The sequence below is a fragment of the Pongo pygmaeus genome, chromosome 14, assembly GCF_028885625.2.
Source record: "Pongo pygmaeus isolate AG05252 chromosome 14, NHGRI_mPonPyg2-v2.0_pri, whole genome shotgun sequence".
NCBI classification, from domain to species: Eukaryota; Metazoa; Chordata; class Mammalia; order Primates; family Hominidae; genus Pongo; species Pongo pygmaeus.
Genome location: NC_072387.2, coordinates 30,862,619 through 30,885,133, shown reverse-complemented (window position 1 = coordinate 30,885,133; position 22,515 = coordinate 30,862,619). Strand labels below are relative to the sequence as shown.

At 47.7% G+C, this 22,515-nt stretch overlaps 1 protein-coding gene across 12 annotated transcripts; it reads left to right on the top strand.

The window, feature by feature from the left end:
- Positions 1-22,074, top strand: LOC129011388 (nuclear pore complex-interacting protein family member B4-like). 12 transcript variants are annotated; one of them, XM_054446229.2, is made up of 10 exons: positions 1-464; positions 5,737-5,865; positions 9,261-9,360; positions 9,524-9,662; positions 13,774-13,834; positions 13,944-13,979; positions 14,055-14,116; positions 14,234-14,328; positions 15,494-15,567; positions 17,334-22,074. In XM_054446229.2, the coding sequence occupies exons 1-10, from the start codon at positions 399-401 to the stop codon at positions 18,627-18,629; spliced, it is 2,058 nt and encodes a 685-aa protein (XP_054302204.2). In that variant the 5' UTR covers positions 1-398; the 3' UTR covers positions 18,630-22,074. The 12 variants fall into 12 exon arrangements, with proteins under 12 accessions (XP_054302204.2, XP_054302207.2, XP_063506694.1 ...); XM_054446232.2 differs by having other exon boundaries at positions 8-464; positions 15,497-15,567; XM_063650624.1 differs by having other exon boundaries at positions 8-464; positions 9,473-9,662; positions 15,497-15,567.
- Positions 22,075-22,515: the final 441 nt, after the last annotated feature.

Below are 22,515 nucleotides of genomic sequence, written 5' to 3'. Positions count from 1 at the left end.
ATCCCGGGGTTGCTAAGAGAGGGCCCAGACCGAAGAAGGTTTGGTGGAAAGCAGAACCTTGGTCTCCATCTAACTGCTCCTAAGCCTCACGTTCCCTTGCCCTGCGCATCCTGTTGCTTCCCTGATTGACCTTCTCCGTGACCTGTAGCTAAACCTTCCACCAGCGCTTGAGAACTTAATTTGAACCGGATCCTTTCCCAGACCCCTTTCTCCTCCTCCTCCTCCTCCTCTTCCACCTCCAGGTGCCCAACAGCCCCCTTCTCCTCCTTTCCCTTCCCTTCCCTTCCCTCCCCTCCCCTCCCCCTTCCCTCCGCCTCCCCATCCCCTTCCCTCCCCCCACCCTAAGCCACCCCCGCCTCTGTCCTGGCCGCCTCAGGGCGCCCTGAGAGGACCAGGACATGCCGGTGTGGTGGCTGCTCTTTTGGCTCCTCCTGCTGGGATTTATCAGCCATCACCCCACCTATGTGAGTAGACGCTGGACCCGCGGGGTTTCTTCCTTGTTACCGGGCTGTGTCACACGGCATGAAATTACACAGCTCAGGCCTGTAATCCCAGCACTTTAGGGGGCCGAGGTGGGCAGATCACTTGAGTCCAGGAGTTGAAGACTAGCCGGGGCATCATAGCGAAACCCCATCTCTACAAAAAATTCCAAAAAAGATTAGTCGGGCCTGGTGGTGCGTACCTGTTATCCCAGTTACTGGAGAGGCTGAGGTGGGAGGATCACTTGGGCCTAAGAGCTGGAAGTTGCAGTTAGCCGAGATGGCCCCGCTGCACTCTTGTCTCAAAAAAACAAAATGGACCAAAACAAAGTGAAATATCATTTGATTTGTGTCATCTGGTTTGACGACTTTTTTTTTTTTTTTTTTTTTTTTTTTAAGACAGAGTCTCACTCTGTCGCCCAGGCTGGAGTGCAGTGGCAAGATCTCGGCTCACTGCAACCTCTGCTTCTGGGGTTCAAGCAATTGTCCTGCCTCAGCCTCCTGAGTAGCTGGGATTACAAGCGCAGACCACCACGCCTGGCTAATTTTAGTATTTTTAGTATAGACGGGGTTTCACCATGTTCGCCAGGATAGTCTCCATCTCTTGACCTCGTGATCCGCCTGCCTCAGTCTCCCAAAGTCCTGGGATTACAGGCATGAGCCACCGCTCCCGGCCAAAATATATAACCTTAAGTGTAAGTTTACTAACTTTGGAAAGTACATACCCCAGCATAACCCAACCCCCGTTCAAGATCTACATTATTTTATTTTTATTTTATTATTATTATTATTTTTGAGACAGAGTTTTTCCCTTGTTGCCCAGGGTGGAGTGCAATGGCAAAATATCCCTTGTTGCCCATTGGAGTGCAGTGGCACAATATCAGGTCACCGCAACCTCTGCTTCACAGGTTCGAGCAATTCTCCTGCCTCAGCCTCCTGAGTGGCTGGGATTACAGCCGTGTGCCACCACGCCCAGTTAATTTTGTATTTTTAGTAGAGATAGGGTTTCTCCATGTTTGACCTTGAGGAACCCTGTGAGCTCAGGAAGGAAGGAGTGCCCAGAAGCAGGGACTGGGAGCTGGTTGGGGAGGACCAGAAATCAGGTTTGTGAAGGTTCCAGAGAGGACCTGTCCTTGGGAGGAGTGTTGGGGGCTGAGATGGGGGAGGGGGCATTGGCATGGTGGGGCACTCATGGAATGTCCATTGTGAGGCCGCACCACTGGCATCAGGGATTGGTGGAGAGGGAGTATAAAATCTCAGGGTTGCTAAGAGAGGGCCCAGACCAAAGAAGGTTTGGTGGAAAGCAGAACCTTGGTCTCCAACTAACTGCTCCTAAGCCTCACGCTCCCTTGCCCTGCGCGTCCTGTTGCTTCCCTGATTGACTTTCTCCGTGACCTGTAGCTAAACCTTTCACCAGCGCTTGAGAACTTAATTTGAACCGGATCCTTTCCCAGACCCCTTTCTCCTCCTCCTCCTCCTCCTCTTCCACCTCCAGGTGCCCAACAGCCCCCTTCTCCTCCTTTCCCTTCCCTTCCCTCCCCTCCCCCTTCCCTCCACCTCCCCATCCCCGTCCACTTCCCTCCCCCTGCCCTAAGCCACCCCCGCCTCTGTCCTGGCCGCCTCAGGGCGCCCTGAGAGGACCAGGACATGCCGGTGTGGTGGCTGCTCTTTTGGCTCCTCCTGCTGGGATTTATCAGCCATCACCCCACCTATGTGAGTAGACGCTGGACCCGCGGGGTTTCTTCCTTGTTACCGGGCTGTGTCATGCGGCATGAAATTACACAGCTCAGGCCTGTAATCCCAGCACTTTAGGGGGCCGAGGTGGGCAGATCACTTGAGTCCAGGAGTTGAAGACTAGCCAGGGCATCATAGCGAAACCCCATCTCTACAAAAAATTCCAAAAAAGATTAGTCGGGCCTGGTGGTGCGTACCTGTTATCCCAGTTACCGGAGAGGCTGAGGTGGGAGGATCGCTTGGGCCTAAGAGCTGGAAGTTGCAGTTAGCTGAGATGGCCCCGCTGCACTCTTGTCTCAAAAAAACAAAATGGACCAAAACAAAGTGAAATATCATTTGATTTGTGTCATCTGGTTTGACTTTTTTTTTTTTTTTTTTTTTTTTAAGACAGAGTCTCACTCTGTCACCCAGGCTGGAGTGCAGTGGCAAGATCTCGGCTCACTGCAACCTCCGCTTCCGGGGTTCAAGCAATTGTCCTGCCTCAGCCTCCTGAGTAGCTGGGATTACAAGCACAGACCACCACGCCTGGCTAATTTTTGTATTTTTAGTATAGACAGGGTTTCACCATGTTCGCCAGGATAGTCTCCATCTCTCGACCTCGTGATCTGCCTGCCTCAGTCTCCCAAAGTGCTGGGATTACAGGCGTGAGCCACCGCGCCTGGCCAAAATATGTAACCTTAAGTGTAAGTTTACTAACTTTGGAAAGTACATACCCCAGCATAACCCAACCTCCGTTCAAGATCTACATTATTTTATTTTTATTTTTATTTTATTATTATTTTTGAGACAGAGTTTCTCCCTTGTTGCCCAGGCTGGAGTGCAATGGCACAATATCCCTTGTTGCCCATTGGAGTGCAGTGGCACAATATCAGGTCACCGCAACCTCTGCTTCCCAGGTTCGAGCAATTCTCCTGCCTCAGCCTCCCGAGTGGCTGGGATTACAGCCGTGTGCCACCACACCCAGCTAATTTTGTATTTTTAGTAGAGATAGCGTTTCTCCATGTTGGTCAGGCTGGTTTTGAACTCCTGACCTCAGGTGATCTGCCCGCCTCCGCCTCCCAAAGCGTTGGGATTACAGGCGTAAACCACCGTGCCCAGCCAAGATCTAACTATTATGTCACCCCAGAAAGTGAACTCTCACTCTTCCCGGCCAGTCTCTTTCTTATCATGGGTTAGCTTGTTTATTCTGGAATTTCGCGTATACAGATGCATGCCATGCCATAGGTACTCTTTTGTGTCTGCCTTATTCTGCTCAACACCATGTTTCTGAATCATTACCATTGTTGTATGGTTCTCTAACTCCATCATTTGCATTTCAGACTCAGCATATGCTGAGTTCAACCTGTTGAAGGGCTATCTCTGTTTAATTCACCATCTTGAAAGAAACATTTAAAATTGAGATGTTTTCAAAAATATATAGTTAAATCCTGAGGAATCGATGTAGAAACGCTATCACAAACTGTCTGAACTTACTCAGGGGAAGTCTTCGTCTTCACTCACATAAGAGTCTAATGGAATTAATATCAACAATCTTAGAGAAATCCCACATTATTCGTGCCATTTTCATGATCTCCATGGTAATTTTTTTTTTTTTTTTGAGATGGAGTCTCACTCTGTCACCCAGGCTGAAGTGCAGTGGTGTGATCTCGGCTCACTGCAACCTCTGCCTCCCCGGTTCAAGTGATTCTTCTGCCTCAGCCTCCTGAATAGCTAGAACTATAGGCACGTGCAACCAGGCCCTGCTAATTTTTTGTATTTTTAGTAGAGATGGGATTTCACCGTGTTAGCCAGGATGGTCTCAATCTCCTGATCTCATGATCCACCCACCTCGGCTTCCCAAATTGCTGGGATTACAAGCATGAGCCACTGTGCCCGGCCCACCTTGTTAATTTTTAAGCACTAAAATTTGATACTTATTTGTGAATGAAGTAATCCCTTCATTTTTTTTTCTTTTTTTTTTTTTTTACTTATGCTGAGCTTTAAATGACAAAGATTCACATAATCCAAGAGGGAAGTATTATTTAGAGAGATTCTTTTATCATGTGATATATAATAAATGCATCCAATGTTACACATCAATTTAAAAAACAAGTAAATAACTTTAAAGAAAAGATAACTACTGGCCAGGCCCAGTGGCTCACACCTGTATTCCCAGCACTTTGGGAGGCCCAGGCAGGTAGATCATGACGTCAGGAGTTGGAGACCAGCCTGGCCAAGATGGTGAAACCCTGTCTCTACTAAAAATACAAAAATTAGCCAAGCACGGTGGCAGGCACCTGTAATCCCAGTTACTCAGTAGGCTGAGGCAGGAGAATCGCTTGAACCCGGGAGGCAGAGGTTGCAGTGACCTGAGATCATGCCACTGCAATCTAGCCTGGGTAACAGAGCAAGACTTTGTCTCAAAACAGAAAAGAAAAGATAAGATAATTACTTTATACTTAGCTTGTCTTACCCATGAGTGATGGGCTGCGTGTGGCCCAGGACAGTTTTGAATGCAGTTCAACACAAATTTGTAAACTTTCTTAAAACATTATGAGATTTTGGCCAGGCGCAGTGGCTCTTGCCTGTAATCCCAGCACTTTGGGAGGCTGAGGCGGGCAGATTACCTGAGGTCAGGAGTTTGAGACCACCCTGGCCAACATGGCAAAACCCTATCTCCACAAAAAATACAAAAATTTGCTGAGTGCACTGTCAGGCACCTGTACTCCCAGCTACTCAGGAGGCTGAGGCAGGAGAATCACTTGAACCTGAGAGGCAGAGGTTGCAATGAGCCGAGAGCACACCACTGCACTCCAGCCTGGGTGACAGAGTGAGACCCCATCTCAAAAACAAACAACAAACAAAAACAAAAGCAAAAAAATGGCCGGGCATGGTGGCTCACACCTGTATTCCCTCCAGCAGTTTGGGAGGCCGAGGCAGGCAGATCGCCTGTCAGGAGTTTGAGACCAGCCTGGCCAACATGGTGAAACCTCATCTCTACTAAAAATACAAAAATTAGTCGGGCATGGTGGCAGAGACCTGTAATCTCAGCTACTCGGGAGGCTGAGGGAGGAGAATGGCTTGAGCCCAGGAGCTGGAGGTTGCAGTGAGCCGAGATTGCACCACTGCACTCCAGCCTGGACGACTGAGCGGAGCGGAACACTGTCTCCAAAAAAAAAAAAAAAAAAAACGGGAGATTTTTTTAGATCATCAGCTATTGTTAGTGTTAGTGTATGTTATGTGTGGCTCAAGACAACTTTGCTTCTTTTAATATAGCCAGGGAAGCCAAAAGATTGGATATCCCTGCTTTATACCAAGAAAGATGACACCCCACATTTGCAATGCCTAAAAACACTACCAGCCATCTGAAAAACACGAGACTTCTAACTTCTGTTCTTTTTTGTAGCAATGGAATCCCACGGTGATATCTGAGGGATGTGGTTACCTTTTGGAGGAGGTTGACGGTTTCTAAGGATGATTCTTTCTGAGTGAAATATTGTCAGTGTCATTGACCTTTTCATTATTTCAACTATTATTATTCCAGGTTATCAATTCTCCACCTGATCATTTTCATCCTGGGACTGACTTTTGTGGAATTCCTTGGATAGTTATCATTATTGTGTTTCTGGGAATTTCTACACTTGCTATTTTCCTCTGGAAAACTAGCCTTTGTGTGAGTATACTAACTTTCTGTAGAGGTATACTTGTAATCAAAAATAAGAAGAAATTATTTAAAACAATTCACGTTTCTGGACTTCATTATGAATATGTGGTTTTACCCAAAAAATCAGGGAAATGATCTATTAGCATAAGAATTATGAAAATATCTGCCATTTACATTATGAAAATTAAATAGGTTGGTGTTTGTTTAATAAAATGTCAACAGAGCTTTTGGTCAAAAATAACTTTTTTTAACCTTAGTGTTATTTATCAGAAATGGAGTATGAGGTTTCATCACTTAAATAGGAAATTCTTTCTAAACTCTTCCGCTCTATAGTTCTACCATAAGGGTGGAAGGAAAGCTTCCAGTCTCCTCTCTGAAGATTCACTGCAGAAATGAGCTGACAACAGACAGCTTAACAGGAGAAGAAAAACATAGAACAGGCATAAACATGGGAACCAGCTGAAAAATGAGACTGCTAGAAGGGCTGGATGGTTGATGCTTAAAGAGCACCCTCTTCTGAGGGAAGAGGGAGATAGATGGAGATGTAGGCCATTTAGAGGGGCAGCAAATGATTTTTAGGGGAAATGGAAGAGCTCAAGGAACAAACAATTGGCCTGAGACAAAGTTCCTCTGAGGTCATAGGGATGAGGTGACAAACTGCCAGAAGGTGAAGGGCAGAACTGCACTGCATCTCATGATGCAGAGAAAGCCCCAGAGAATCTCTTAGAACTGCCCTCCAGAGAATCAATGAAAAGTGTGTCTGGGCAGGGTAATTTTGAATGACATCATTCAAGGTGCATGTTCCCAGTTGCAACTGGAGAGAGATCAGTATGTCAAAAGTCTGTACTTGGTAAGAATTTGGCTGCTAAGTTGTGCCATAATTTGTCTTTTGAGCCTTTTTTCCATTGGGTAAGTTGAGCTCTACATTTCCTCTTGCCATTCATGACAGTAAAAATGTGGTTGTCTGGGGGCTGAACCTCCTTCTGAACAATGATCCAAGATAAAAGTACTAATACCACAATGCTTTTTTATATTCAAGGGAAGAGGAAGTATGTTTCAGTTTTACCACCTAGATAATTACACGTCATTTGGCACTGCCTTTCAAGATATGTAGAAAACAGAAAATATATGAGTTATGAAGATATCGAGGAACGTTTAACATTCTCTATGCCACTTAGTCCTGAAGAGGGAATTTTTGGTATAAATTGGAGGAAGATTTTTTTTTTTTTCCCCAGCCCCAAGACGAGTCTCCCTGTGTTGCCCAGGCTGGAGTATAATGGTGTGATCTTGGCTCACTGCAACCTCCACCTCCTGGCTTCAAGTGATTCCCCTGCCTCAGCCTCTCAGGTAGCTGGGATTACAGGTGCCCACCACCATGCCCAGCTAATTTTTGTATTTTTAGTAGAGTCGGGGTTTTACCATGTTGGCCAGGCTAGTCTCAAAACCCGACCTCAAATGATCCGCCCGCCTCAGCCTCCCAAAGTGCTGGGATTACAAGCGTCAGCCACCACGTGAGCCGGGGAAAGTTTTTAAATTCACCACTTTTTAAAAATTCCATTTAGGAAAGTTCAGTTGAGCTGTTGGACTTGGACAACTTCACACCTTCTCATCTTTGTCCTTATCATCTAGTCATCTATACCACTACCTCCTAAGCAGGGACATCATGGGTGCCATGAAGCATTCATGCATGATGGCATTTCCTTGCTTCTCATTTCTTCATGTGTTTGACATTCCTCCTAGCTCCAAACTGGGCCAGCTACCTTTCCTATGAAATCTAGCAGTAGCTGTGGGATAGATGTGGTTGCTCTTTCATCTTTTTAGATTACCCATGCTTCTCTCGAAATCCTAGTACATGTTTTGTTTTTTATCCTATGTGCAGAAATCAGAAAAGAACAAATTCTGCAAAGAATTTGAAAGATATTATTTCAGGCCAGGTGTGGTGGCTCATGCCGGTAATCCCAGCACTTTGGGAGGCTGAGGCAGGTGGATCACTTGAGGTCAGGAGTTCAAGACCAGATGGGCCAACATGGTGAAACCCCATCTCTACTAAAAAGACAAAAATTAGCCAGGCATGGTAGCGGGCACCCGTAATCCCAGCTACTTGGGAGGCTGAGGCACAAGAACCGCTTGAATCTGGGAGGTGGAGGTTGCCATGAGCCAAGGTAGCGCCACTGCACTTCAGCATGGGTGAGAGTGACACTCCGTCTCAAAAAAAAAAAAAGGTATTTCAATGACTACCTCAGGAGATTCATAGGTATCTGACCCACATCTGAGATGAGATTTTCATTGCATTTTAGCTATGATGAGAACAAATATTTAATATCTTAGAAGATTAAAAGCATACTGTGATAATATGGAAATCTTCGTGGGAATTCAGTCGTTATTGAGAATGTTTTGCGTTAGGTTCAAACCAGCCTCAATGAAGCTGATGTGAGGGAAGGGAAAGTGGACTCTGAGTAGAGCAGGGATAGAAGGAAGATGCTCCAGTGCAGATCAGGAAGGAGCAGGGGGTGAAATGTTACAAATTCTAGAACTCGGAGATCTAAAGGTAATTACTTCCTTTTCAAGTTGTGAAACATGTTAACCTGTGGTAAAATACTTACAACATGATAATTACCATCTAACCGTGTTGAAGTGTACAGTTCAGTTGTGTGAAGTATATTCATGTCTTTTTTTTTTTTTTTTTTTTTTTTTTTTGAGACGGAGTCTCACTCTGTCACCAGGCTGGAGTGCAGTGGTGTGATCTCGACTTACTGCAACCTCTGCCTCCCGGGTTCAAGCAGTTCTCCTGCCTCAGCCTCCGGAGTAGCTGGGACTACAGGCATGCACCACCATGCTCAGCTAATTTTTGCATTTTTAGTAGAGACGGGGTTTCACCATGTTGGCCAGGATGGTCACCATCTCTTGATCTTGTGATTCACCTGCCTCGGCCTCCCAAAGTGCTGGGATTACAGGCGTGAGCTACCGCACCTGGCCTATTTTTTTTTTTTTTTTTTTTTGAGACAGAGTTTCAATCTTGTTGCCCAGGTTGGAGTGCAATGGCACAATCTCAGCTCACTACAACACTTTCCTCCTGGGTTCAAGTGATTCTCCTGCCTTAGCCTCCCGACTAGTTGGGATTACAGGCATGCACCACCTCTTGGTGATCTCGGCTCACTGCAACCTCCGCCTCCTGGCTTCAAATGGTTCTCTGCCTCAGCCTCCCGAGTAGCTCGGATTACAGGCGCCAGCTGCCATGCCCAGCTAATTTTGGTATTTTTAGTAGAGACGGGGTTTCACCATCTTGGCCAGGCTGGTCTTGAACTCCTGACCCCGTGGTCCACCCGCCTCGGCCTCCCAAAGTGCTGGGATTATAGGCATGAGCCAGCGTGCCCAGCCATCATTCTTAAATTATTATTTCCTAGGTGTCTTTCCTCAAGACTGTCTTAAAGTCACAAAATGTACATGACGGATCCACGGATGTACAGCGGAAAGCCTGGAGGTCCAATAGCCATAGCCAGGAAGGTATGGCTCTGTTGGAGTCCCCATAGTGTGGAAATGAGTTTGCCCTGGAAAGGGAAAGAACAGCTTCTTGCCCTCAGGTTTCTCACCTTCTCCTCTCCTCACTCTCACCAAGGGCTGAGGTCCATCTGTATGCACACAAAGAAAGGGGTTTCTTCCTTTCCAGGAATTAAAATTGGCCTAGAAGACCTCTTTACTTCACAGAGACATATGGAAGCCAAAGTTCGAGCTGAAGTCCATAAGGTGACAAAGAATGTCAACAGTCATTACAAAATCAATGGACATAGGAAGACTGCCAAAAAAAAGTAAGATGTGCCTTGACAGAAATACTGTTGTATGAACCATGTGCCAATCAAAGTAGACAACTGTAAAGTCCTTGAGAATATTTTCTACAATATTTGTGGCAAATTCAGTGGGTTCAAAATTGAGTTTGTCCTTTCTGCTTGATTAGTTTAATCTGTATAATTCCTTTCCCTTCCTACATTCTTGTTTGTAATTTTTCGGGGGAAGAGGAGGTGCTAGTACTGGCATTGGTTTTCCTTTCTCTCTCATTTTTTTTTTTTTCCTGAGACGGAGCTTTGCTCTTGTTGCCCAGGCTGTAGTGCAATGGCACAATCTCAGCTCACTGCCTTTTGGGTTCAAGCAATTCTCCTGCCTCAGCCTCCCAAGTAGCTGGGATTACAGGAGCCCACCACCACACCCAGCTAATTTTTGTATTTTTACTAGAGATGGGGTTTCGCCATGTTGTTCAGGCTGGTCTCGAACTTCTGACCTCAGGTGATCCACCTGCCTCAGCCTCCCAAAGTGCTGGAATTAGAGGTGTGAGCCACCACACCCAGCCTTTTTTTTTTTTTTTTTAAATTTTGAGATAGAGTCTCGCTCTGTTGCCCAGGCTGGAGTGCTATGGCACAATCTTGGCTCACTGCAACCTCTGCCTCTCAGGTTGAAGCAATTCTGCCTCAGCCTCCCAAGTAGCTTGGATTACAGGTGTGTGCCACCACACTCAGCCAATTTTTTTTTTTGTTTTTGAGACAGAGTCTCACTCTGTCACCCAGGCTAGAGTGCAGTGGGGTGATTTTGGCTCACTGCAACCTCCGCCTCCCAGGTTCAAGCGATTCTTATCCCTTAGCCTCTTGAGTAGCTGGGACTACAGGCATATGCCACCACGCCCGGATAATTTTTGTATTTTTAGTAGAGGCGGAGTTTCACCATATTGGCCAGGCTGGTCTAGAACTCCTGACGTCATGATCCACACACCTCGGCCTCCCAATGTGCTGGGATTACAGGCGTGAGCCACTGTGCCCAGCCCAATTTTTGTATTTTTAGTAGAGACAGGGGTTCACCATGTTGGCCAGGCTAGTCTTGAACTCCTGACCTCAGGTGATCCGCCTGCCTCAGCCTCCCAGCGTGAGCCACCGCACCCAGCCTGGATTGTTGAATTCAATGCTTGGGTCACCTCCAGATTCATTTTCACAGTCTTTCACATTTTGGTCATATTACATTGTATTTTGCTGCCATATGACTGATCTTTTTTTGTTAAATGTGAGATACTTGTTAAAAAATATTTAGCAATGAATTGAGACCTAGTAGCATGTTATCTTGCTGCAGAAGAGATGGGAGTCTACTTCTGGGGGATGGTCAGGGGTCCTCCATACAGGCTGCAATTGAGGTCATCAGTGCAGGCTCAGTCCCTACAAAGGCCAGGTATTTCCTATCCACCTCTGTTCTGATGTGTGACTCTTCTGGGTCTCAACCAGAGCCAGTGGACTTCAGTACGGGTCGCTTTCATTGGCAGACCCTCAATCCACTTGGTTTTCATCTAATCGCATGCATGTGTGCAAAAGCTGCTCTGCTTCTTTGCATCTCAGTAGTCCCTTCTGGAATTCAGCAATGAAACTCAGGGAAATGGGTTCCAAATGCGAGGATGTCTTTCGTCCTGGGTTTCCTTCTTCTCCATCTTGACCTCATGTCTGTTTACTGCCATGTTAGCAATTTGATGTATTCAATCATGGGTTTTATATTCTGTTTGGTGTCCCCCATTGCTCTCATCAGAGATTGGAAGCTTCAGATGCACTTATGCCAACTCAAGATTAGAATGCTTCCTTAGCTTCCCTCCAGAGTCAGGTTTTGTGTTTGTAGTTCCCAAGTGCACAGCAGGAGTAGTGAGGTCCTCACTGGCTTCTCATTTGCATTAATCTGTGAGCTCATTTAGCGTGGGGACAGGACCCTGCTCCCATTGCATTCTCAGCACCTCACCACACACTCCTTGTTTGAGGCCACTCCAGACAGCATGTGCTGAAGGATGCCCTGTGGTCAGAAACAAGTTTATTAACTTTCTCTTTGAAGTGTTTTTGTCCCTGTTTCCTAGCATTCTGGGAATTTTACACATCCTTCCTATAAAACCAAGTATCAGGTGAGGTCCTTAGGATCAGGACCATGAATCAAGTGGTGTGAGGGCAACACAGCAAGCTTGCCTTTTTAGGTCATTTCCTTTTTCTGCCCTCACTCTCTGTGAACGGAACCTTGTTACAGTCGGTCAACACCAGGGTGGATGGTTTGCAGTTGTCATCTATTTTCAGGACATAACACCCTGACTTAGGAGCCATTCCAATCATTTCTAATTCAATAGCTGTGCCCAGCATTCAGATTGCCTTTTCTCTCAACCAGGATCTTTAAAGTCGATGACAAGAGTTCCAGTCCTGAATCATGGCAAAGTGCAGTAGTGAACTGCAGGGTTAATGACACCATATTCTGGAAGGATCTCTCTATGGCTGATGGTCTCAGTTCCACCATCATCCTCTGACTGAGAATCAGGTCTCCCACAGGAGGAGTCAGATGAGGAGCAATCCTCTGCTTCCGATGGAGTTAGTTGTGATGAGTTGGTGAGGTCTGGTTTTTCACACTGAAGTAAAATGAGCTTTTGCTGTGTCAAGCACAAGACTGACCCCAGAGACACACATAGTGCACCTCATAGAAGCTTTTAATAGTCTTTATTTACTAAAGAATAGGACTAACTATAGAACTATGAAGATGAGCTGGAAATGACAGGTGACTTGCCAGCAGGCCAGAGTGTGATTTTTCTTTGTCCCTCAATGGGAGGTGTCAATTCTCCCTTTGGTTGTGAGAATCAGTTGGTTCATTTATGGGAAGGTTGCAGGGGGGCTCTTTGAATCACAGCCTTCAGATGCCAGAAGGGCAGAGGGAATCCCACATGGGCTGGTGGAGCTTGAGTGTGCATTTCCCTCCCTTCTAATCTCAGGAAACAAAACATGAAAGAATGTGAGCAAGCAGAAAATGAGAGGCAGCTATCAGAGGCAGAGGAGAATGGGAAATTGGAGATGAAAGAAATACATACCTACCTTGAGTTCAGAAACTGAACCCCACCCTCTTGGGAAACCCCCCTCTTGGGAACCCCCCCTCTTGGGAAACCCCCATTGGAATGTTGTTTTTAACCTTTGTAGAATGTTTAGACCCAGTAAATGCAGAAATAGAAACAAATGGTCAGAAGACATATCGAGAGAGAGAGAGAGAGTTGACAAAACAGAAAACAAAGTACCTTAAGGTTTACCAGTGACCAAAAGATGTGAAGTAGCAAAACATCTCCTGACCCCATTGCCAGCTAGACTGTGTGGAAACTCGGTTACCAGCCATTCTAGGGGTGGAGTGAGTTGTTGTCATCCTTAGGAAAGTGTGTTGTTGTAGGATCAACCACATCCTTCAAAAGGACTATGCCTGTTTATAAGCCCAGCTGTTTCTGCCCTGTGAAACACGGCAAGGATATTAATACAAAGAGAATAGAGCTTTCTGATAAAAGATGCTCAATGAAGGATGAATTAGGGATATACTGAGAATGGGGAAGGAAATTGTCAACTCAGAAGTCAGCAGGCAGTAAGCAAAAGAGGACGAATCAATACAGCAACAGTTTGGATCAGACTGTACTGTTTTTGTTTTTGTTTTTGTTTTTGTTTTTGTTATTTTTTCTGAGGTGGAGTCTCGCTCTGTCACCCAGCCTGGAGTGCAATGACGTGATCTTGGCTCACTGCAACCTCCGCCTCCCAGGTTCAAGTGATTCCCCTGCCTCAGCCTCCCGAGTAGCTGGGATGACAGGTGCCTGCCACCATGCCCGGCTAATTTTTTGTATTTTTAGTAGAGATGGGGTTTCACTGTATTAGCCATGATGTTCTCAATCTCCTGACCTCATGATCCACCCGCCTCGGCCTCCCAGAGTGCTGGGATTACAGGCGTCAGCCACCGCGACCGGCTCAGACTGTACTCTTATAGCCATCTGAAATACGTTTTCTAGGTATAGATAGATTGTGTAAGGGTACAGTTGTGAGGATAACAGAAACATGGCAGATTATTTAAAATCATCCTGAAAGTGGTGCTTTATCTGATGAAAGTGATTGTAATCCATAGGAAACTGTTTCAACGCATGCAAGAGTTGCGGCGGCGGGCAGAGGACTACTACAGATGCAAAGTAAGGAGCTTCCTCCCCGCAGTTGCACGATAGTTCAGTGCTGATGCAGATGATGCCATGGCCCTTAGACTCTCTCAACATTCAATTTCTCATGTGTTGGCTTTTTCAGATCACCCGTTCTGCAAGAAAGCCTCTTGCCAACTCAGTAAGTTTGTTTGTTTTCCTTGCTTTTGGACATAGTCTGCCAGGACAGGACATGGATGTATTTTTCTCCCCACAGCTCTGTGCTCAAGCCTTGCAAAGGGGGAAGGCAGAGAGGAAGGCTGCCTACAAGCAGCACAGGTAGGTCATTGTGATGGACATTTTAAAGGATGTTTTTGTTTTGAGATAAAGCTTTGAGCATCTAGTAAAGAACTTGGTGTTTTAATTCTTCAAGTCAATTCTTTCTCTGTCTTCTAGGTGTCAAATGAGGCAAAAGCAGAGAGTCCCAGAGAGACACATGAGTCAGGAGCCAGTCCAGGGACGACTGGGCCTAGAGAACCCTTTCTGGATGGGTAGGAGCTTGCTGTGAAGGCAGCCGCTTAATTTCTGCTGCACAACCCACACACCCTGCTTCTCCTTTTGGGGATGAGGGCTCGGGTGGGGTGATTGTTATGTTTCCTGGAAACAATTCCAAGCACTTATAAAGAGAATAGTTGTCTCGCTGGGTGGCAGGACCCTATTTTTCTCAGGTGCCCGAGCTGAATGGCTCTTGGCTAGTCCCCTGTGAATGGTGGAGCTCAGGCCGCTCCACTGACTGTGGACATTGCCCCACCCTGATGTCTTGGTTACTTTTAACTGAGGAGATGAACCCAGAAGGCAGATGGGCCAGCTCCCATTTCCACCTTGTTTCAGTGTGAAGGATTTATTTTTCTTTCACTTGAGAAAACAAGAATAGCACTTTAGAATGGGAGCCACATGTGCTGATGAGAGCAGAGATTTTCTGGCCATGTCTTCATGGATCAATATTGTAGCTTGAGATCTGCTTTAAGAAAAGAAGCATTTATTTACACTTCTTGGAACTTCCTTCATTCTTTTTGTTTAAGTTGTTTATTGTCAACTATATAACTCCATTAGTAAGTTAAATTTCTATGTAATCCTACTCCCCTAACATTTGAAGTGTAACCCTAAAACTTTCCAGTTAATTTCTGTAGCTCTTACCTTTTCTCATGACTGTTCATCTCTTTATGTCCATTTCTGTTCATAAGTATTGATAATACCTGGCCAGGTATGAAAGTTAGATTAACTACGAATCCACAGAATTTTAAATGTCCCTATGGCTTGAAGAAGAGGAGCAGTGCTGTTCCTGTCCAGGGTTTATTGATATTCTTCCAACCATGGCTGTTCCTATTTTAATTTTGAGTCTGTGCTCACATGATGAGTGATTTCCTCTGATATGTACTGATTTAGAGCTCATTTCCAGCTGGTTAGAGCCCGACCTGTTCACAGCCTGTTGAGAGTTAAGAATACCCCTGGACCAGGGCTCTGTGTTATCTTCCTCAAGGATGAGGGTCCAGAGGGCTCCAGAGTCCTCTGAGGCATGTGGTCAATAAACCCTGTGCCTCTGGTAAGGGACCTGTGTGGCAGAGAGTGAGATGGCAGCGGAGGGTGTGGAGGGTTTGTTATTCTGCACAGAACATGCAAGCCAGATTTAGCCCCATTCCCTTCTCTGGCCCTTAGCAGATTCAGGACCTCATTCGGTTCCCATGAGGAACAGCAACGGCGTCCCAGCTGAAAACACAGAGAAGACAAAGGTAAATGCTGGGGACGTTTTCACTCTTCTTATATCAGGACACTTTGGTCTTTTCCGACAATGCCCTCTCCTGGCCTGGCCTCTGCTCTGTGGGTTCTGTGGTGTCTTTTCTGTCTCGACTTCTTGAGAAGCAAAATCTTCTCCATGAGCTTTCAGGCTTCTCCATTCCCAGCTGATCATCGTTGGTGGCACCTCCAGGATCCATAAAAGCTCAGGGACCGAGGGCTGAAGGGCTTTTACTGTTCTGTTTCCAGAAATAACACGAGGAGGCACCACTGACCTCCAGTACTGTAGGTCTCATGGCGCGGTGAACTCTGACTGATCCACCTTACCCAAGATGTTGTGGGGTCTTATTTCCGAAATATGTGGGATTTTCTTTTGCTGTGATTTTGTTTGCATTCTGCTATAATGTAGGTGATTAACGTTTGAAATATCTGCTGTATTCCCAGAAGTGAAAATAGTGAAAACGCATTAATCTAACATTAATTTGTGCTTTGTGCAATTTTGAATGCTCTTTGACAAGGCCAATTCCATAGTTCATCACAGTCCCATCCCTGTTGGTAACCGTGTTGTGCAAAAACACCTTCATACCCACCCAATGGGGCCCCTGATCTAATATTCTAAGTGTCAGAGGTTCCATATTTGTAATAGCAAATAGGCCCTGACTGTAAATTAGTGAAGAGTGAATGTAACTTATTACCTACAGGGACAATTCCAAATGAAGGCCTTAAATGATGCTCAGCTAAGCTGGTTCTTCTGTGGCCTCTGTACCTTGAAAAGCTGCCGAGTCCTATGATTCCACATGATGGGACTTGTACACTTGAAGTGAAACACAGTTTTCAAACTTGCTTTGTTTAGAATTCTCACTCATTTTTCCATGGAAAAAAGTATTCTTTATGTCCTAGTGCACTTACAATTTGGTATTACCTGGGAGTGAAAAGAAATATTACAGCCATGTCTAACTGACTTCTTGAGGTAAGATTGTTCTGTCAGAAATCCCTCTCCCAGCTCCCCTGAAGCTCTTCAGGAATCCACATCTCTCCAGAGCTCTTTATTCTCATGGGTGGCACCTCCAGAGTGAAGAAGATCCTTTGTCAAGAAGGGAAACAGAGGGGAAATGAGAGGGTCCCGCAGTCAGAGCTGGAATCTACTTCCACTCTGCCTCTTGCAAGCTGTGTGACCCTGGGCACAAATTCTCCTTCCTCTGGAAACCTCTGTTTTCTTAGATTTGGAGCAGGGTGGTCACACTGACCTTGCAGAGTTCTGAGAATCAGAGACAGAACATAAAAGGCCTGGAAAACATTCTCCAAAAAGAAGCTGCAACATGTGTGGACAATGGGCTTTTCATGCCTCTCTTACTCTCTGTTGACCTGGTGCAAGAAACATGCTCTGGTGCTGGCTGTGAGGGAGGAATGAGGATAGACATAGACACTCCTGTGTCTCAAACATGCTTCTTTATTAATCTGTTATGAATCTGTCATGACTCTGTCTTCCCTGGGGCAGGACCCCAGCCTGCCTACATTTGCAAACAGACATAGTGGCATGTGGAGACAACAGTGTGTCCCAATGACTTTTCTTTACTCCCCAGCTGTGGGCAGTACTCAGTGGAAGGGTGATATTATGACACTGATACTGCTATTTTGAAACCTGGAGGGTGGAAAGGTGCAAAAATCTATCACCAGCAACAGAAGATGCAGCCTGTGTTGGTGGCGGTAATTTTGTCCATCAAATGAATATGTGTGAATATATCCTCCTTTGGCCCTACAGGTCAGGATGGTGGCAGTGGAGCACCATCATTCCTCAGGATTGCGCTACCGGCCCTACCTCCCGGCTGAAACTTTAAGAAAAAGGATAGGCCGCAAGCCACGTCCTCCTATTCAGTGTGATCTGAGAGGTCAACCACGTCCATCAGTTAAAGGATGTCTGAGACCGCTGACTCTTTCTCGACTACAGTGTCCACTAGGACCTCAACCACATTCTACAACTGATGATTTTCTGAGAAGAGAGACACCTCAAGATGAGTGTGCCCTGGGACCTGATCCACTTCCTCGAGCTGATGATTTTCCGAGACTCAAGACACCTCCCGAGGGTCTTTTCATACCAATTTCCCCTTCTCCAGTTGATGATTCTCTGAGCCTCAAGACCCCTCCTGAGTGTCTTCTGGTACCCCTTCCACCTTCTCCAGTTGATGATTTTCTCACACCACAGGCACCTCCCATCAAGCGTCATCGCCTGGGACCTGTAGCATTTCCTCGAGCTGATGATTTTAGGAGACCCAAGGAACCTCCTGACTGTTTTTTTGCACGCCTTCCACCTTCTCCAGTTGATGATTCTCTGAGCCTCAAGACACCTCCCGAATGTCTTCTGGTACCCCTCCCACCTTCTCCAGTTGATGATTTTCTCACACCACAGGCACCTCCCATCAAGCGTCGTCGCCTGGGACCTGTAGCATTTCCTCGAGCTGATGATTTTAGGAGACCCAAGGAACCTCCTGACTGTTTTTTTGCACGCCTTTCACCTTCTCCAGTTGATGATTCTCTGAGCCTGAAGACACCTCCCGAGTGTCTTCTGGTACCCCTTCCACCTCCAGTTGATGATTTTCTCACACCACAGGCACCTCCCATCAAGCGTCGTCGCCTGGGACCTGTAGCATTTCCTCGAGCTGATGATTTTAGGAGACCCAAGGAACCTCCCGACTGTTTTTTCGTACCACTTCCACCTTCTCCAGTTGATGATTCTCTGAGCCTCAAGACACCTCCCGAGTGTCTTCTGGTACCCCTTCCACCTCCAGTTGATGATTTTCTCACAACAGAGGCACCTCCCATCAAGCGTCGTCGCCTGGGACCTGTAGCATTTCCTCGAGCTGATGATTTTAGGAGACCCAAGGAACCTCCTGACTGTTTTTTTGCACGCCTTCCACCTTCTCCAGTTGATGATTCTCTGAGCCTGAAGACACCTCCCGAGTGTCTTCTGGTACCCCTTCCACCTCCAGTTGATGATTTTCTCACACCACAGGCACCTCCCATCAAGCGTCGTCGCCTGGGACCTGTAGCATTTCCTTGAGCTGATGATTTTAGGAGACCCAAGGAACCTCCCGAGTGTCTTTCCGCACCCCTTCCACCTTCTCCAGTTGATGATTCTCTGAGCCTGAAGACACCTCCCAAGTGTCTTCTGGTACCCCTTCCACCTTCTCCAGTTGATGATTTTCTCACACCACAGGCACCTCCCATTGAGCGTCGCCTGGGACCTGTAGCATTTCCTCAAGCTGATGATTTTAGGAGACCCAAGGAACCTCCTGAGTGTTTTTTCGCACCCCTTCCACCTTCTCCAGTTGATGATTCTCTGAGCCTCAAGACACCTCCCGAGTGTCTTCTGGTACCTGTTCCACCTTCTCCAGTTGATGATTTTCTGAGACCACAAACACCTCCCGTCCAGTGTCACCTGAGACCTGTACCATTTCATCGAGCTGATGATATCAGGAGACTCAAGAAACCTCCTGACTGTTTTGACTGTTTTTTGTTTTGTTTTGTTGTTTTTGTTTTTTTGTTTTTTTTTTTTTTTATTCTGTGGCAGGAAGGGGCCTGGTGTGTTGTTGATTCAATTTATTGATCATTTTTACAACACATAAATTCATTTAAGTATTGATTGTGCACCTATCATATGATACACATTTTTTCATCACTCCCCCACTCCCAGAACCCTAAGCTTTTCTCACTGTTAGAACTGCTAGTTTATTTGTATTTCAGTCACTTTGACTATAAACTCCTTTAGTGTAGGTGCTTAGATTTTTTTCACTGCTTAGCCCCCAATGCCTGTATAGAGTAAGCTTTTTTTTTTTTTTTTGGTACCAAATGCCCAATGGCCAATTTATTCTGTTTCAATAACAACTAGGCATCATTTTCAAAGGGCCATATACTGACAACAGACTGCCCAGAAATTATCTCCCTATGTAGGAAAACTACAGAAGACAAGTTCTTAGACTTTTAATGCCCAATACAGTAGCCATTAATGACAGGTGACTACCGAGCCTTGAAATGCGATAGTCCAAATTGAGATGTGCTATAAGCTTAAATTACACACCACGTTTCAAAGCCATAAGGCCAAAAACTGTAAAATAGTCTAGTAATTTTATATTTATTATATATTGAAATGATATTTGGTATTTTGGATATATTGAGTTAAATAAAAGTTAAATTCACCTGTTTGGTTTTTTACTTTTAAAATGTGAATTCCAGAAAAAATTTTTTTTTATGAAGTATTTATTGATGATTCTTGGGTGTTTTTCGGAGAGGGGGATATGGCAGGGTCATAGGATGATAGTGGAGAGAAGGTCAGGAGATAAACACATGAACAAAGGTCTCTGGTTTTCCTAGGCAGAGGTCCCTGCGGCCTTCTGCAGTGTTTGTGTCCCTGGGTACTTGAGATTAGGGAGTGGTGATGACTCTTAAAGAGCATGCTGCCTTCAAGCATCTGTTTAACAAAGCACATCTTGCACCACCCTTAATCCATTTAACCCTGAGTTGACACAGCTGTTTCAGAGAGCAGGGGGCTGGGGGAAAGGCCATAGATCATAGAGCAGGGGGCTCTCTGAAACCCCTGTTTCAGAGAGCAGGGGGCTGGGGGAAAGGCCATAGATCAACAGCATCCCAAGGCAGAAGAATTTCTCCTAGTCAGAACAAAATGGAGTCTCCTATGCCCACCTCTTTCTACACAGACACAGCAACAATCTGATCTCTCCTTCCTTTCCCCACACTTCCCTCCCTTCTCTTCAACAAAACCGCCATCATCCTCATGGCCCGCTCCCGATGTTCGCTGTCTCTTCGGAGCTGTTGGGTACACCTCCCAGACAGGGTGGCTGGGCAGAGGCGCTCCTCACCTCCCAGACAGGGCGGCTGGGCAGAGGGGCTCCTCACTTCCCAGATGGGGAGGCTGGGTAGAGGCGCTCCTCACATCCCATATGATGGGTGGCTGGGTAGAGGCACTCCTCACATCCCAGATGGGGCAGCCGGGCAGAGGCGCTCCTCACATCCCAGATGATGGGTGGCCGAGTAGAGGCGCTCCTCACATCCCAGACAGGGCGGCCGGGCAGAGGCGCTCCTCACTTCCCAGATGGGGCGGCCGGGCAGAGGCGCTCCTCACTTCCCAGACAGGGCGGCCGGGCAGAGGCGCTCCTCACTTCCTCCCAGACGGGGTGGCAGCCAGGCAGAGGCGCTCCTCACTTCCCAGACGGGGCTGCCGGGCAGAGGCGCTCCTCACTTCCTCCCAGATGGGGTGGCAGCCAGGCAGAGGCGCTCCTCACCTCCCAGATGGGGTTGCCGGGCAGAGGCAGTCCTCACTTCCCAGACAGGGTGGCTGGGCAGAGGCGCTCCTCACCTCCCAGACGATGGGCGGCCGGGCAGAGGTGCTCCTCACTTCCCAGATGGGGCAGCTGGGCAGAGGCGCTCCTCACTTCCTCCCAGATGGGGTGGCAGCCAGGCAGAGGCGCTCCTCACCTCCCAGATGGGGCTGCCGGGCAGAGGCACTCCTCACTTCCCAGACGGGGTGGCTGGGCAGAGGTGCTCCTCACCTCCCAGATGATAGGCGGCCGGGCAGAGGCACTCCTCACTTCCCAGATGGGGCGGCCGGGCAGAGGCGCTCCTCACTTCCCAGAAGGGGCAGCCGGACAGAGGCGCTCCTCACTTCCTCCCAGACAGGGTGGCAGCCAGGCAGAGGCGCTCCTCACTTCCCAGATGGGGCTGCCGGGCAGAGGCGCTCCTCAATTCCCAAACGGGGTGGCCGGGCAGAGGTGCTCCTCACCTCCCAGACGATGGGCGGCCAGGCAGAGGCGCTCCTCACTTCCCAGACGGGACAGCCGGACAGAGGCGCTCCTCACTTCCTCCCAGACGGGGTGGCAGCCAGGCAGAGGCGCTCCTCACTTCCCAGATGGGGTGGCCGGGCAGAGACGCCCCTCACCTCCCAGATGGGGCGGCCGGGCAGAGGTGCTCCTCACTTCCTCCCAGATGAGGTGGTGGCCAGGCAGAGGCGCTCCTCACCTCCCAGATGGGGCGGCCAGACAGAGGTGCTCCTCATCTCCCAGACAGGGCGGCCAGACAGAGGTGCTCCTCATCTCCCAGACAGGGCGGCCGGGCAGAGGCGCTCCTCACTTCCCAGACGTTGGGTGGCCAGGCAGAGGCGCTCCTCTTCTCCCCGACAGGGCGGCCAGGCAGAGGTCCTCCTCACTTCCCAGAGGAGGCAGCCGGGCAGAAGCGCTCCTCACTTTCCAGACGGGGCGGCCAGGTAGAGGTGCTCCTCACTTCCCCGACGGGGCAGCCGGGCAGAGGCGCTCCTCACATCCCAGACGATGGGCAGCCAGGCAGAGACGCTCCTCACTTCCTATACAGGATGGCGGCCGGGCAGAGGCGCTCCTCACTTCCCAGACGGGGCAGCCAGGCAGAGGGGCTCCTCACATCCCAGACGATGGGCGGCCAGGCAGAGATGCTCCTCACTTCCTAGACTCGGTGGTGGCGGGGCAGAGGCTGTAATCTTAGCACTTTAGGAGGCCAAGGCAGGCGGCTGGGAGGTGGAGGTTGTAGCGAGCTGAGATCATGCCACTGCACTCCAGCCTGAGCAACATTGAGCATTGAGTGAGCGAGACTCCATCTGCCATCCCAGCACCTCGGGAGGCCGAGGTGGGCAGATCACTCCAGGCCTGTTTCCATCACAGGACTCTTTCTCTAAGTGTTTCCTATCCAGTAATCACTGTTTATTTGATTGTCCACCAAGCTCCAGACTTGCTAGGTTCTTTCGCGTGCAATTCTTTGTGGGGATCCAGCTGCCTCATCTGTGATCCCCAGGCAACCTGACATTACAGCCTTCAGTTCTGTTTTCATCCTAAGGCCACACCTGCCTGTTTCTCTATGCCTTTCTCTATATTCACATCATTGCCATAGGCAATCAGCTCTTTCGGACC